General features: G+C 37.1%; 1 protein-coding gene across 3 annotated transcripts in view; it reads right to left on the reverse strand.

The window, feature by feature from the left end:
* Positions 1–512: 512 nt before the first annotated feature.
* Positions 513–12,276, reverse strand: part of PIK3C2A (phosphatidylinositol-4-phosphate 3-kinase catalytic subunit type 2 alpha) — a 52,861-nt gene continuing 41,097 nt past the window's right edge. For all 3 annotated transcript variants that reach the window (XM_061464258.1, XM_061464259.1, XM_061464257.1), the window contains 11 exons: positions 10,950–11,086; positions 10,111–10,280; positions 9,083–9,239; positions 8,554–8,663; positions 7,184–7,391; positions 4,646–4,770; positions 4,142–4,259; positions 3,958–4,039; positions 3,483–3,592; positions 3,244–3,369; positions 513–2,706 (listed from right to left, as the gene is read on the reverse strand). In XM_061464258.1, coding sequence (XP_061320242.1) covers positions 2,524–2,706; positions 3,244–3,369; positions 3,483–3,592; positions 3,958–4,039; positions 4,142–4,259; positions 4,646–4,770; positions 7,184–7,391; positions 8,554–8,663; positions 9,083–9,239; positions 10,111–10,280; positions 10,950–11,086 — 1,526 coding nt within the window. In that variant the 3' untranslated portion in view covers positions 513–2,523. The remainder of the gene's footprint in view (positions 2,707–3,243; positions 3,370–3,482; positions 3,593–3,957; positions 4,040–4,141; positions 4,260–4,645; positions 4,771–7,183; positions 7,392–8,553; positions 8,664–9,082; positions 9,240–10,110; positions 10,281–10,949; positions 11,087–12,276) is intronic.

Below are 12,276 nucleotides of genomic sequence, written 5' to 3' on the forward strand. Positions count from 1 at the left end.
ATCAAAGATCGCACATGCTTCCAGAGACAGGTAACTAGGTCATAAAAAGGCAGTAATAAAGTTTCAGTGCAAAGTTCTAGGTTAATAGAGAAAAGGAAGAGGTCTTAGCACAAGCTGTTGCTCTAAAATACCAAAACAATCATATTGACAATTACACTTCTGGCTGGAGGTCATACATGGCATAAGATTTTTTCATTAAACAAGATACGAAAAAGCTTTAAAACTACATTTTCAAGCTACTTAGCGTAAATTGAACCCCAATTGAATATTTTCCTCTTCCAAGTTTTTCATTTATGTAGCATGTTAAAGTCTTATTGCAACAATCACTTTTTTCTTAATTGAGAATAGTGCAAAGAGGTGCAAGCTTGGTGCTGTTCCTCTGCATGTGAGGAGAGGCCAAGGCAAAATCCATGACCATAAAAAGCTTCAGCCAGTGACTATTTTGAAAAGAGGGAAAGGCACAAGATGCGTTAAGCTATGAAGAAGATTAAATCAGAAGTCAGGACATGGACTAATAGTAATACAGTAGTATATATTTTTTTCGGTCCAGACAACTGTTAAAACTGAAAATCATTTTTTAAATGATTTTAGTTTATCTGTATTTTGTGCTGTAAGACACTGTGCTTTAATAGGAAACTGCAAAAAAGGCAGTACGTATTGCTTTCATTTTATTTCACAATGGAACGTTTCACAAAAACAGTAGTATACTTTCCTGTGTTTTAAGTGACTTGTGATTCTAATGATGGAATGGAGTAAGTCTCAAAAGCATCAAGTGAGCAGGAAATATATCTAGTTAGTTATATAGGTTATTATTTACAGGCTATATACTAAATGAAAAATATGCAGAAGATGCCCAATAAAACTGGGTTTTGTTAGCGTCCATTAGTATCAACCCAGTTTCTAACATTCAAGATATTGTTAGCATTTTCATTGTAATAATTCCTACAAAATTGGACCATGAATATTTTAGGCACCAGGAGATTCAAGTTTACTTCTCTCTTCTGTACTGAAGACAGACTGGTCAGTAGCAGGGAATGGAAAACCAGATTATGAAACAGATTTTTAGTGTTGGGTATACAGAAGGCTTTCCGCATATTATCTCTCTGTTCATAGTTGCATATTTTACTTTAAAAATCCCCTTAGTCATAGTCAGTGGCGATAGTCTTGTCTTGCTTCAAGATTTAGTACTAAAGTGTGTATCATTATAGCTTGGTTTAGACAGAATATGATCATCCTAAATATTGAGTAAGGTGAATAAAAAGGCTACACCTGTAAGTGGAGAAACACCTAATAAAGTAACCAGTGGTATAATTAACAAGATACAGTAAGTGACATTTGTACTCCACTCTCACAATATATTTCAAACCTAATGTCCTATGGTATCAAGTATTTTTAGAGGAATTAATTCTTACGGGGAGGAGTAACAGTATTGCTGTGAAATGTTAAAAAGTGACCAAGTTCCACTTCATTAATGCAACTCATTTCTGGCCTGCAATTCATCTAGTAGTTGTGCTTTTTTTTTTACTAGAGGCCATCTTTACCTGGAAGTACAGGTGCAAAATATGCTTTGGACTTAGTGTCTGAATCTGTTCCACATTTAATCACGGCGCTAATTAAATGTTCTAGAATTTCAGACATTCCAGAACACTGAGCAGCTGGGCACATTTCCTACAGCACCACATTCAGCCAGCCTTCATCCAATTTTTGGAGATCATGGGTAGAAGAGAGGGTAGAATTCTGCACTAACTATGAAGATCAGTATAAGTGATCTTATTTCTAAGTATCACATCTTAGGAAAAGACTTCCAGCAGGACCTGCAAGGTATCAAATATGAGAATGTTTCCCCTTTTGAAGGAGCTCAAAGTTAATGTGTACATATTTAAATACCAGAAATGAGGTAAAGACAAGCATCTGAATTATAAGGCACCATTATTTACATCTTCCATTATTGGCACACACTCCAATAAATCTTAGAGAAGTATGAACCTGGGATTAAATGCAATACTAAGCAATTTTTTCAGCCCTTCAACCTTCATTTCTATAGGTGTGTGTGAAGCCAAATTTTTACCCATTGCTGCTTCTGTGACATCTAGTTATTAGTGGGAATGTAATCCTAAAATAATGTTATTTCTTTGACATTCTCCAACATCACGCTATGGATGACAACACAGGTAACAAAAACGAAAACCAAAAATGCACTATACCCACAGGCCTAATGGTGAAATTACCATTTAACCAACAATCATGGTCAAAATGCTCATCTCACTTTCACTGATGGTTTAAAAACCTCTTCCTTTACCTGCAACTCTTAAACATTTACAACAATGCTTCGATAACACTGCAAAAGCATAAACCAGGTTTTCTAGATATCCTCCAAATTAGGCTACATGAACGTTGGTCCAACATAACTGTTGAAATGCAGAGTCTCTTGTTTTAAGATGTACAAGTTATCTTCAAGTAGGAAGATGCACAAAGCATAAGAGAATACAGTTGTTCTGGTCTTACTCAGGTGCAGATATGCATTCACAGATAGGGTACAGCAGTTAGTCGATACCAGTTAACAGTCTCCTTGCTCAAGTTGAAGTCCTTTAGTGAGAGTGTAATTCCACCCAAGAAAAAGTTCTCACGTAACGATTCTGCACTGAGCACACTTAGCTGCAGTTCTCTCTGTTTCAGAGTCTCCATGCTATATCCATTGTACACAAGCTAGAAGGTAAGAAGTCAAGAAATTTTTGGTTATCCAAATGAAGTCACACAGATTGCCCTTTCTTCTGACTTCCTAGCCACTGACAGATGTCTTAACTACACATTATGACGTTAGTGTGTCTGCTTCTCAGAGGATGGGCTGAAGTACACCTACATTTTTCTTTGTGCTCCCAATGTTATGTGTTTATAAGGACCAGTGTTTTTAGAGATGGAAGTACTGTTTACATGCCAAGACTTCCAAATTCATTCTTTTCCATCCTATGGATCAGTGAGCCCAGGGCAGGGAAATCTTTAGTTTTCAGACTTCTTTCCTTCTTCCCATCACTCCTCAGAGTAACAGTACATTTACCTACTCAGTTGCTTTGGGGCTTTGGGGGTCTTTTCGTTGTTTTTTTTCAAATGGGGCACAAAATTTTTCAAAAAAGATCCTTTTCCATTTATGTATCCTTGCAGATATTTTTGACAGTATTTTGATTACTGCTTGGAATAGGAGACAATAACAAACCATAGGTAGTTACTACATAAATTTTAACTTGCCATTTCATTGAAAGTTGGATTTCTTGTCTTCCGGGAGATTTTGGTTTTGCGTTTGGATGTTTTGTGTGTATCAGGAAGTAAGTACGTCTTCACATAGGGATTTGGATCTGTGCCATCTTCTGTAACCTGCAATCCAAACCAAAGACAAATTAAAAAACCTTAGTGTATATCTACCTGAATATTTATTTTCATATCCAGGCTTCACAGTTGTCAGCAGTAAGCTCAGCATCTGTACTTACCAGGTCTTTAATGTGCATCACCATGATAAATAGAGTGCTATTTCTATATGATATGGATAGCTTCACTTCTCCTCCCACTTTGCCTGAGGTAGGACTTGATGGACTTGCATCTGAAAGAAAATATACAATTATTTTCTCTGTAAAATCTGCACATTTTCATCAGTACTACACTGACTATATGTGGGGAAAAAGAAAAGCCTTAGACCAAGATCAGTTTCTGATTTTATTTCTAGTTCCCTATTAAGAGGGCAAGGCCATACATTTTAAAGATTTCTGCATTCTCTTGTAAGAGCCAACTTGGAAGTTAGAATCAAAACTTGAATAACTGTATGCAGGCAGATCTGGAAAGACAGGGATGCAAAGTTTTCAATGAGGGAAAACTACAGTTAACAAGAAAAAAAAAGAAAAAAACCATTGTGAAGGTGTTATACTATAATAATTCCATTTATAAACACCATCCAAAACCATTACCTACCTGTAGGTCTGGCTATTCCATCTATTCCTTCCACTTTGTCATCACGAAGTAATGGATGGAAAAAAGTATAAACAAGATCACACTAAATTTGGATTAAGAAGAAACATTACATATTAATTGAAGTGTTAACAAGTATCAAATTCTGAAAACTTGCATTAGATTTGCTTAAGTTATTTGAACTCACTTCTGCCACCTCTGAAGAGCTGTTCATCAGACTTTGTATGTAGCTGTTGAGCTCCACTTTTCTTTTAGCTGCTACATCTTTTATATGTGTTCTTCCCAGAACCATCTTATTAGGAAAGCTACAACAAAGAATAAGACAGACTTCTCAGTTAATTTATCTGAAGTACAGTTAGATTTCATTGTCATTTCCATCCTGAAGTGCTGACGTTCTTGTTAAGTCAATCATGAGTAGAAACACAGCATGCTACTAGGTAACTAGGTGATGACACTATAGAAACGCAAAAAAACATTTACAGGTCACTGTTGCAAGTGGTAGGACAGTCTAAATACAGAGTTGCTCCTCTGGCTCTCCTCCCTTAAAACTCAGACAACAGCTTTCTCCCTTATCACCACTTTGAGGCCTAATTTGCCCTTCTGCAGTGTTGTCTTCATTTCAAGCTATTTCTTCATCCACCCAGCTGGGAACACTTTTGTTACATCAGTGATGAGTGAGTTAGGAACATACCCTGGTAACTTCCAAAGAGGAAAGAGAATGCCAAGTTTGTTGTGAAGCTCCTGGAACTCATCAAATGTTCGGAAGACAAACGTTGGCTCAACTTGCCCTTCTCTCAGAACTCTCACTACATAGATCTGTCCAAAACACAAAAAAATCCCAAAAGATGAAAGTAGTAACAATATTATACAACTGACTTAATATAATTTTCTTAGCAATTAATTGTTTCTACTATGGTAATCCTTCTCACGCACACATATTCCAGTAACAGCATTTGCATTTTCTAGCAGAGTTTAAATAGCCCTACTGTAATGCACAGTAACATCACATATCTTCCTGTAAGTTAGATCCACATCTGACAGGGGGATAAAGGTAGTTAAGGCTGTCCACATTCTCCCTTTTAAGCCTCACTGTAAGTTCATACCATCTAGCAGGTGAACAAAGTTTCAACACACCAGCGTAGGATTACATTTAGACATGTATCTGTGGGGCCAGAACTACCACAAAATTTTTCAGGTGTGAATCTGGGAGGAAACCAATGCCTAATTTTTTTTTCCAATCTTATTCTCTCAAGATTCTAAAGGATTACACTTCTGAAGTGACAGTTTGATGGGCAGATGCAAGGGTACTGCATTATACAAAAGGTATTTAAAAAAATACTGGGGGTCCCAGGATGAAGTTATTCACATTATTATGAAAGGGAAATGAAGGCTGAGGAACTGCACAGAAAATTCAATTCAGTGGACTCATTTGAAAAAAAAGTGCAACTGGAAGAGGTTTGAAAATCTAGACAGAAGGAGACTACATCATCTTAATGGTTTTCTGGAAGAGGTTGTTTTGGCTTAGATCAGGAGTACTCAAATACATTTATAATACAGTGATTCAGAACAAAGCTCTTTTTCCCTTCTAGTGTTACTCTACCTTTCCTTGCTGGTGTCTTTCCAGATTACGACATTTACAGCAATACAGCTTGGAAAGAGATACATATTGGCATATATCAATATAGGTCACTTTTTAAACAAGTTGAGGAAAATGTAACTTATGCTGACTATTCTAGGTCAAACAGCAGAAGTAAAAAAATAATTAAAAAAATATCACTAAACAACCAAAACCGGAAGATGGCAGCACACCTGCATAGGAATACAAATATTAATACGAGTCTCAGAAGTGTAACCCAGGTCTATCAAAATCCTGAGGGCAAACTGTACTGCTTACTGCCTCTACTAACACTGAGTAGGGTGTAGGTGCATTAATATAGGAGATTATGCTTTTACTTAGAAGGAGCAAATACAACTTTAATGGAAGGTCAGAACAAAACTAGGGAGTGTTTGACTCAATGACTCCTATTCAGGAAGGAGACATTTTACAGAAGGTAGCTACATAGCCCATAAAGATGACTCAAATCCCCATTTTTTAAAGTCAGCCAACACTACTTCTGTTCTTTCCACTTCCTTCAAGATCCTTTCCAAGAAGTGTCTTAATTTTGAAGAATATTACTGGATGATAAAAATACCAGTCTGTACACTAGCCCTCCTGCAGCTGCTTTACCTTGGCCAGCAGCTAAGCACCCGCGCTGCTGCTTGCTCACTCCCACCACCTCACCAGTGGGGCAGGGGAGAGAATAAGAGCGAAAGCAAGATGACCCATGGGTTGAAATAAAGACAGCCCTTGGGAGGGAGGTGATGCAAAGACAACCTCTCACCACCTCCCACAAACAGATCCATGTCCAGCCAGTCAACAGCCACCTTGGAAGACAACACCATCCCATTCCTTGCTTTCTTCCTCTACCCCCAGTTTTATTGCTGAGCATGACTCCATGCTATGCAGTATCTCTTTGGCCAGTTTGGGTCAGCTGTCCCTCCTGTGCACCCTCCTAACTCCTTGTCCACCCACAACCTTCTCACTGCACCTGTGCACCTTCCTAACTCCTTGTCCACCGACAACCTACTCACTGCAGGGGAGGGAGGGGCAAAGTGGAAGTAAAAGAGAAACCCTTGACATTGCAGAAGCACTGTTCAGTAACAGCCAAACCAACCATGTGTTACCAACATAGTTTTAGTTAAACATACAAACCACAGCATTGTGTGGGCTGCTATGAAGAAAGGTAACTCAATCCCAGTGAGAGCCAATGCAAACTCTGTTCTCCTGCAGGGAGGGAGCAAGCAAGCCAGCCCGTTCCCAGTAAGATCTGGATTTTGATTATGTTTTTACTTTCAAGTAATCCACAGTATTGTGTGTCAACACTGGTGTAGGTTTCTAGGCTCCATTATAGTCAATACAGTCAGACTTGAGGGAACTCTCCAGCTCATCCTGAATCTGACATTAGTGCCTAAATGAATGTTTCTGTAGCTGTATTTACTAAGCCTCTGTCAAGAAAGGGAACCTAGATGTCTACCTCAAAGCTAGCTAATTAAGGCTAAACAAGGCAAATTTCCCCTGTACTAATTCTCTGTGATTAAATACTGAAGTTACGGCAAGAAGGAGAATGTATCTTCTTGGAAGAAAATGCACAGTATCTTCACTGGGTGGAAATAGATTCCACATACTTACATAGTGTTTATCTGGGTTGTATCTCTTCTGATATGTAAACACAGACACCTGTTTGATTCGGCCATCTTGTTTAAGAGAGTATGTTTTAGCAGAAAATGAGAGAATGGGTTCATCATTAGAAGGTAGACCTGAGAAACGCAGCTGAGCCAAATTGTGAATGAAGAAATTAAACTTTGTGGCAACACTTCCCAGACTGGATTCAATCAACCTAGAAAGGAAAAAATAATGTCAAAATACACAAAAGTAGTTCTATCAATGAATAAGACTTAAGAAAAATAAAAATCAGTCTCTTATTGACAGAGTTTTTAAATTAATTGTGATCAGTGGGCTGCATAAATAGCATCATATCAACATTTAATAGAAGATTCAGTATCCAAGAAGTTAAGGGTTTCCAGAGTTGGTAAAAAGCCTGGAGCACTGCATCCAGCTCTGAAGTCCTCAGTGTAAGGAAGACTGGACCTGTTGGACTGGGTCCCAAGGAAGGACACAAAAATGATCAAAGGCTGGAAGACCTCTCCTATGAGGAAAGGCTGAAAGAAATGGGGTTGTTCAGCCTGAAGAAGAGACCTTATCATGGCTTTCCAGTACTTAAAAGTACAATAAGATGGGGACAGCAGGGGCAGTTGCAATAGAACAAGGGATAATGGTTTTGAACTGAAAGAGAGTAGATTCAGACTGGATATAAACAAAGAATTTTTTTTTTTTTTTTATGATGAGGGTGGAGAAACACTGCAATAGGTTCCCCACAGAGACTGTAGATGCCCCATCCCTATAATCAATTCAAGGTCAGGCTGGATAGAGCAACCTGTTTTGATTCAACATGTCTCTTCTCATTGCAGGAGGGTTGAACTAGATGATCCCTTCCAACCCAAATTGTTCTACTGCAGTTTCCCCCATATATTGAAAATTAAGTACAGTAACACATAGCAACAACTCTGTTACACTATATATACACACCCACTTGCTACACTAGAGCATCATCCCTTCCTCCCTAGTGTGCAAAAGCACTTCTTGAAAAAGAACTTCTTTACAATACAAGGTTCTCATCATACACACTATTAAGCAATTTTGCATGTATTGGAAATGCAAGTCTCAAACAGCCAGACAGAATTATCTACTCTCAGTATTTCAAACAATTTTATTGCACAAGGTTACTCTTAAAGGCAATGTATTTTAGCACAAGCATTAATCTTGCATGAAACTGATCTTATGCAGTTCACTGATTAACTGATATGTTATGATTGTACAGTGTAACTATTTAACGCCTACAGATATGTTTGTGAACATCCTTTGGACATTTTTTCCATAGCCAAAAGCTCCCATTAAGAGGATGATGCTGGGAGATAGTTTAGTTTTTACTTATCCAGTACCTCGTAAAGAAAATGGTAGCTTCTGCATCTGTTGTCTGGGGCTGGAGAGCATCCTGGACATACTTTAAGTCCTGAACCCCACTTAGTTCTGGTAACCCAGAAGAAAGCATCTGCAAGAAATTAAAAGTTACAGATTCAATGCTGTAAAACCAGCATGATTTTACACTGAAATGATTCAAACTTAAAACATTCCAATTCAGTTTAAGCTGCACTAAATTGGTAAATGCTAACAGTGAGAGCCTACAGTCACTTATGATCAGCAGTTATTCACCATTTCTGCTGAATAAAAAGCAGTTAAAACCACCACAGTGTAATTATGGTATTATCTTCGCTTTAAATTTTCAGGAAACAGGTAGATAGTAAAAAAGCTCAAAGAAAATCCCAAATATAGCCTTCCTAAACTATACATCTGATGTTCCTGTTTTTTAAAAGCATGCATTAAAGAGTTTCTGCAGCATAAAAAGCACAGCATTTAATGCATCCAACATGACAGATCTATCAAGTTCCAACTGAATTTGAAAATGATTACCAGTGAAAGGAGGTTAAGGAAGAGGCTTGCATGTTTTCTTATCAAGTTGTAAGCTTGACAACAGAGATCCACAAATAACTGAAAGCGAATAGTGGGTTTTTCACCACCATTAATAACATAAGCCATATCCGATGTTAGCACAAAAGGAGCTCGATCCCTGCTCAAAAAGCACAGAATTCAGAAGTTAATTGTAAGATCTATTCACCCTGTCATGTACTTCCTCCTGCACTCCATTCCCCCCACAAGATAATATTAAATAATCAATTAATGCCATTTTACATTTTTGGGTTTTCAGGTCCATAGTGCCATCTCAGATTCCCAGCACATTCATATGGTACTGGGCCTACAGCAGATCTCATGGAGCAACACTTGGAGGACACGTTACCATACTATGTTTTCCACATCTCATTTATGGAAGCCATAACACACTAGAACAAATGGAGTAACTCTACTATCACCCAACCAACACACAACTCCTCTATGTTGGATGTAGATTATCTTCCTCTACACAGAGGATTAGTAAATAACAAACTTGCTGCTTACTTTTTTTATAATGTTGACATTCACTACTGTTTTTATAAGCCGGAGCCTCTTCTAATTTGTTTCACACTCAAGATACTCAGGTGATATAAAGGTCCTGGCACTCAAATTTTTGTTGGGTTCAACTTTACCTAACAAGCATAAAACACGTAATTGCATGGAGTATAGCTGAAAAAGGTGAAACTATACTCGTGTTTCATCCAGTACTCCTGGGAAAGGATGACACCAAGATTTTTGTTAGATGTGTTTTCATTTAGAATAGTTCTGGAGATCAGAATATGGAACTAAGATGGAGCCTTTTAAAATTAATTCTATACAAGTAAATTTGAAAGCATTCTAGAAACTCTGTGGTTAAATTGCAAGATGTTGGCTTCATAATGAGACCAGCAGATAACAGAAATTTAAAAGTTAATGCTTAGAATTATAATAATTATAAAAAAATACTAAAAATCACTTCATGCTCTACATCACTTAGCTACAGAAAATACCTTTTAAAGCTACCAAACATCTGTGCATGACCCAAAAATTTTCCAAAGTCTATGTGAAACATATGGCCTGTGTTTCGGAGCATTATGTTATCATTGTGGCGGTCACAAATTCCCAATACATAAGTAGCTACACAGCATCCTGCACAAGAATAAATGAAGTTTTCTGAAGCCTGGGAGAGAGGGAAAAAAAAAAAATTGATATTAAATATTAGCAGGAAGAAGCATCCATGTATTCAACATTCAATCTTGACAAGTGTAAATTCCAAGTCAGACAAGATAGACCATAAAATCTGCTTTTTTCCAAAAACAGTTTTTCAGATAGCATTGCAAAATACTTCAGATATGACACTTTCCCGCAAAAATCGGAATTTTGGTTTTTAATTAAATGAAAAAGTAAAGAGGAATTGAAGAGAAATCACAAAAAGTAGTAAGCATGTTAGCAGAGAGAAAAGGGTACAAGACATTTTTCCAGTGTCTTGTAACATCACTGTAAGCCAAATGAAAACTTTTTGGGTTTTGAATCCTATGTGGTCCTATGGGAAGGGGCCACTGCTCCTAAACCACAGTTAAGGGAGCCACCATTCCTCCTCATCTTAAATTTGGAGTACACTTTTTCTGTTTGCAATAAAAACTCCTGATGCGAATCCTGAGAATCCATCTGGCTACTTTTTTTTTATAAAAGGGATTTTCGTTTACTCTTTCCAATAGGAAAAAATTAAGTTTTCTAAAGATGTAAAACAAAAACTTAAATGGAAGATCTGGAAAAAGAATTCTTTCATAATATGTTATTTATCCCTTTTTAAAGGCCTTCCAAAAAGAACAATAGTGAAAAAACTTACCTTTTCATATTCCTCCTCTGTAGGATTATACTTTCGCAACCATTCTGCCAGAGGCTTGTCTTTAAAAGAACCTGTCACTCCATATTCCACTTGAATTTTCCTGAGTGTGTCTGAAGCAGGAACAAGCTCTACCATGCCTATATAGAAAATATCACAAAGTGTATTTAACCATCTCCTTCAGTTATATTGCATTTTCATTATTCAGTAGAAACTTTCTTGACAACAATGGATTTTATAATCTTAGACTACCTTTTTTCAAAACCCAATTAGGTACAAAGTTAGTGCTATTAGTGTACTAAGCACTATTACAAGCCACATGGCAAAGCATAGCATGAAACACATGCAGCAATCCCAGATAGGCTTTATTATAATTAGTTACTGTTGCTAGAATGCATATATAATTTACACTTTGCAGTTACTGCTTAAAGACTAATACTAGTTTATGTAGTAGAAAGGAATTGTTCAAATTATTTTGATGACATTTCTTTTACCCTGACACTTAAGTAATGTAGTAACTTTAAGTCCTGTTGAATAGTGAAACAGACCAGACTGCTGCTCCAGAAATATGGCCATGTGTTTTGCACATGGCCTTATTTTAGAGATACCATTTACTAAAACTATTTGTAGAGCTAAGTCATAAAAGAAAAAAAATTGATTAACAGAATTTTACTGCTATCTTGGCTAGAGCATTTGAAGGCAAATATGTAATTCACATACAACTCTGGTTTTCACTTTAATGCTTCAAGTACTTTAGGAATACTAATACTAGCAGCAACAAAAAAAAACAAAACAACATGCTATGCAATCAAGGAATTGCTCAAGTAGGAAGAAAAGACATCTGTTTCTCTAAATAGCAAGTCTTACATAAATAGAAGGTTTTTGCTTAGGTTTGCCAAGTTCTATTTCCAACTTTTTCATGTATTGAAGAATTTTCATCATTCTGGTCTAGTATCTGACTGAAGAAATGTTTTAGTTAGATCATGTGGCTCCTTGTGGTAGCTCCAGAGAATTACTGAAAACTAGCAAAAAGCACGTTCTAGGTGCAGGGTGGTATTTATACTCAAGAGTCCTGCGACCTAGCTTCAAGCCTAAAAGGCAGCCTCATATTGCCAAGGAACTTTTACCAGTATATGACACTAATTCTGGAAAATAGTGTGTGCGTGTGGTGGGGAGCATTTTAAATTTTTCTTGTTTTTGCCTGTTTCAGTACAAGAATGATACTTCCAGACCTAACTGCAGCAGACTCCAAAGACTTTAGAATTTCAGCTTTGACTTAAATACTTTCTTTCACCATAACTAATCATAACAAACTTTCAGAATCAGGATT

Source organism: Pezoporus flaviventris, unplaced genomic scaffold, assembly GCF_033815535.1.
Source record: "Pezoporus flaviventris isolate CSIRO_AGI_PZ_B2104156 unplaced genomic scaffold, CSIRO_AGI_Pfla_v1 ptg000036l, whole genome shotgun sequence".
Taxonomy (NCBI): Eukaryota; Metazoa; Chordata; class Aves; order Psittaciformes; family Psittacidae; genus Pezoporus; species Pezoporus flaviventris.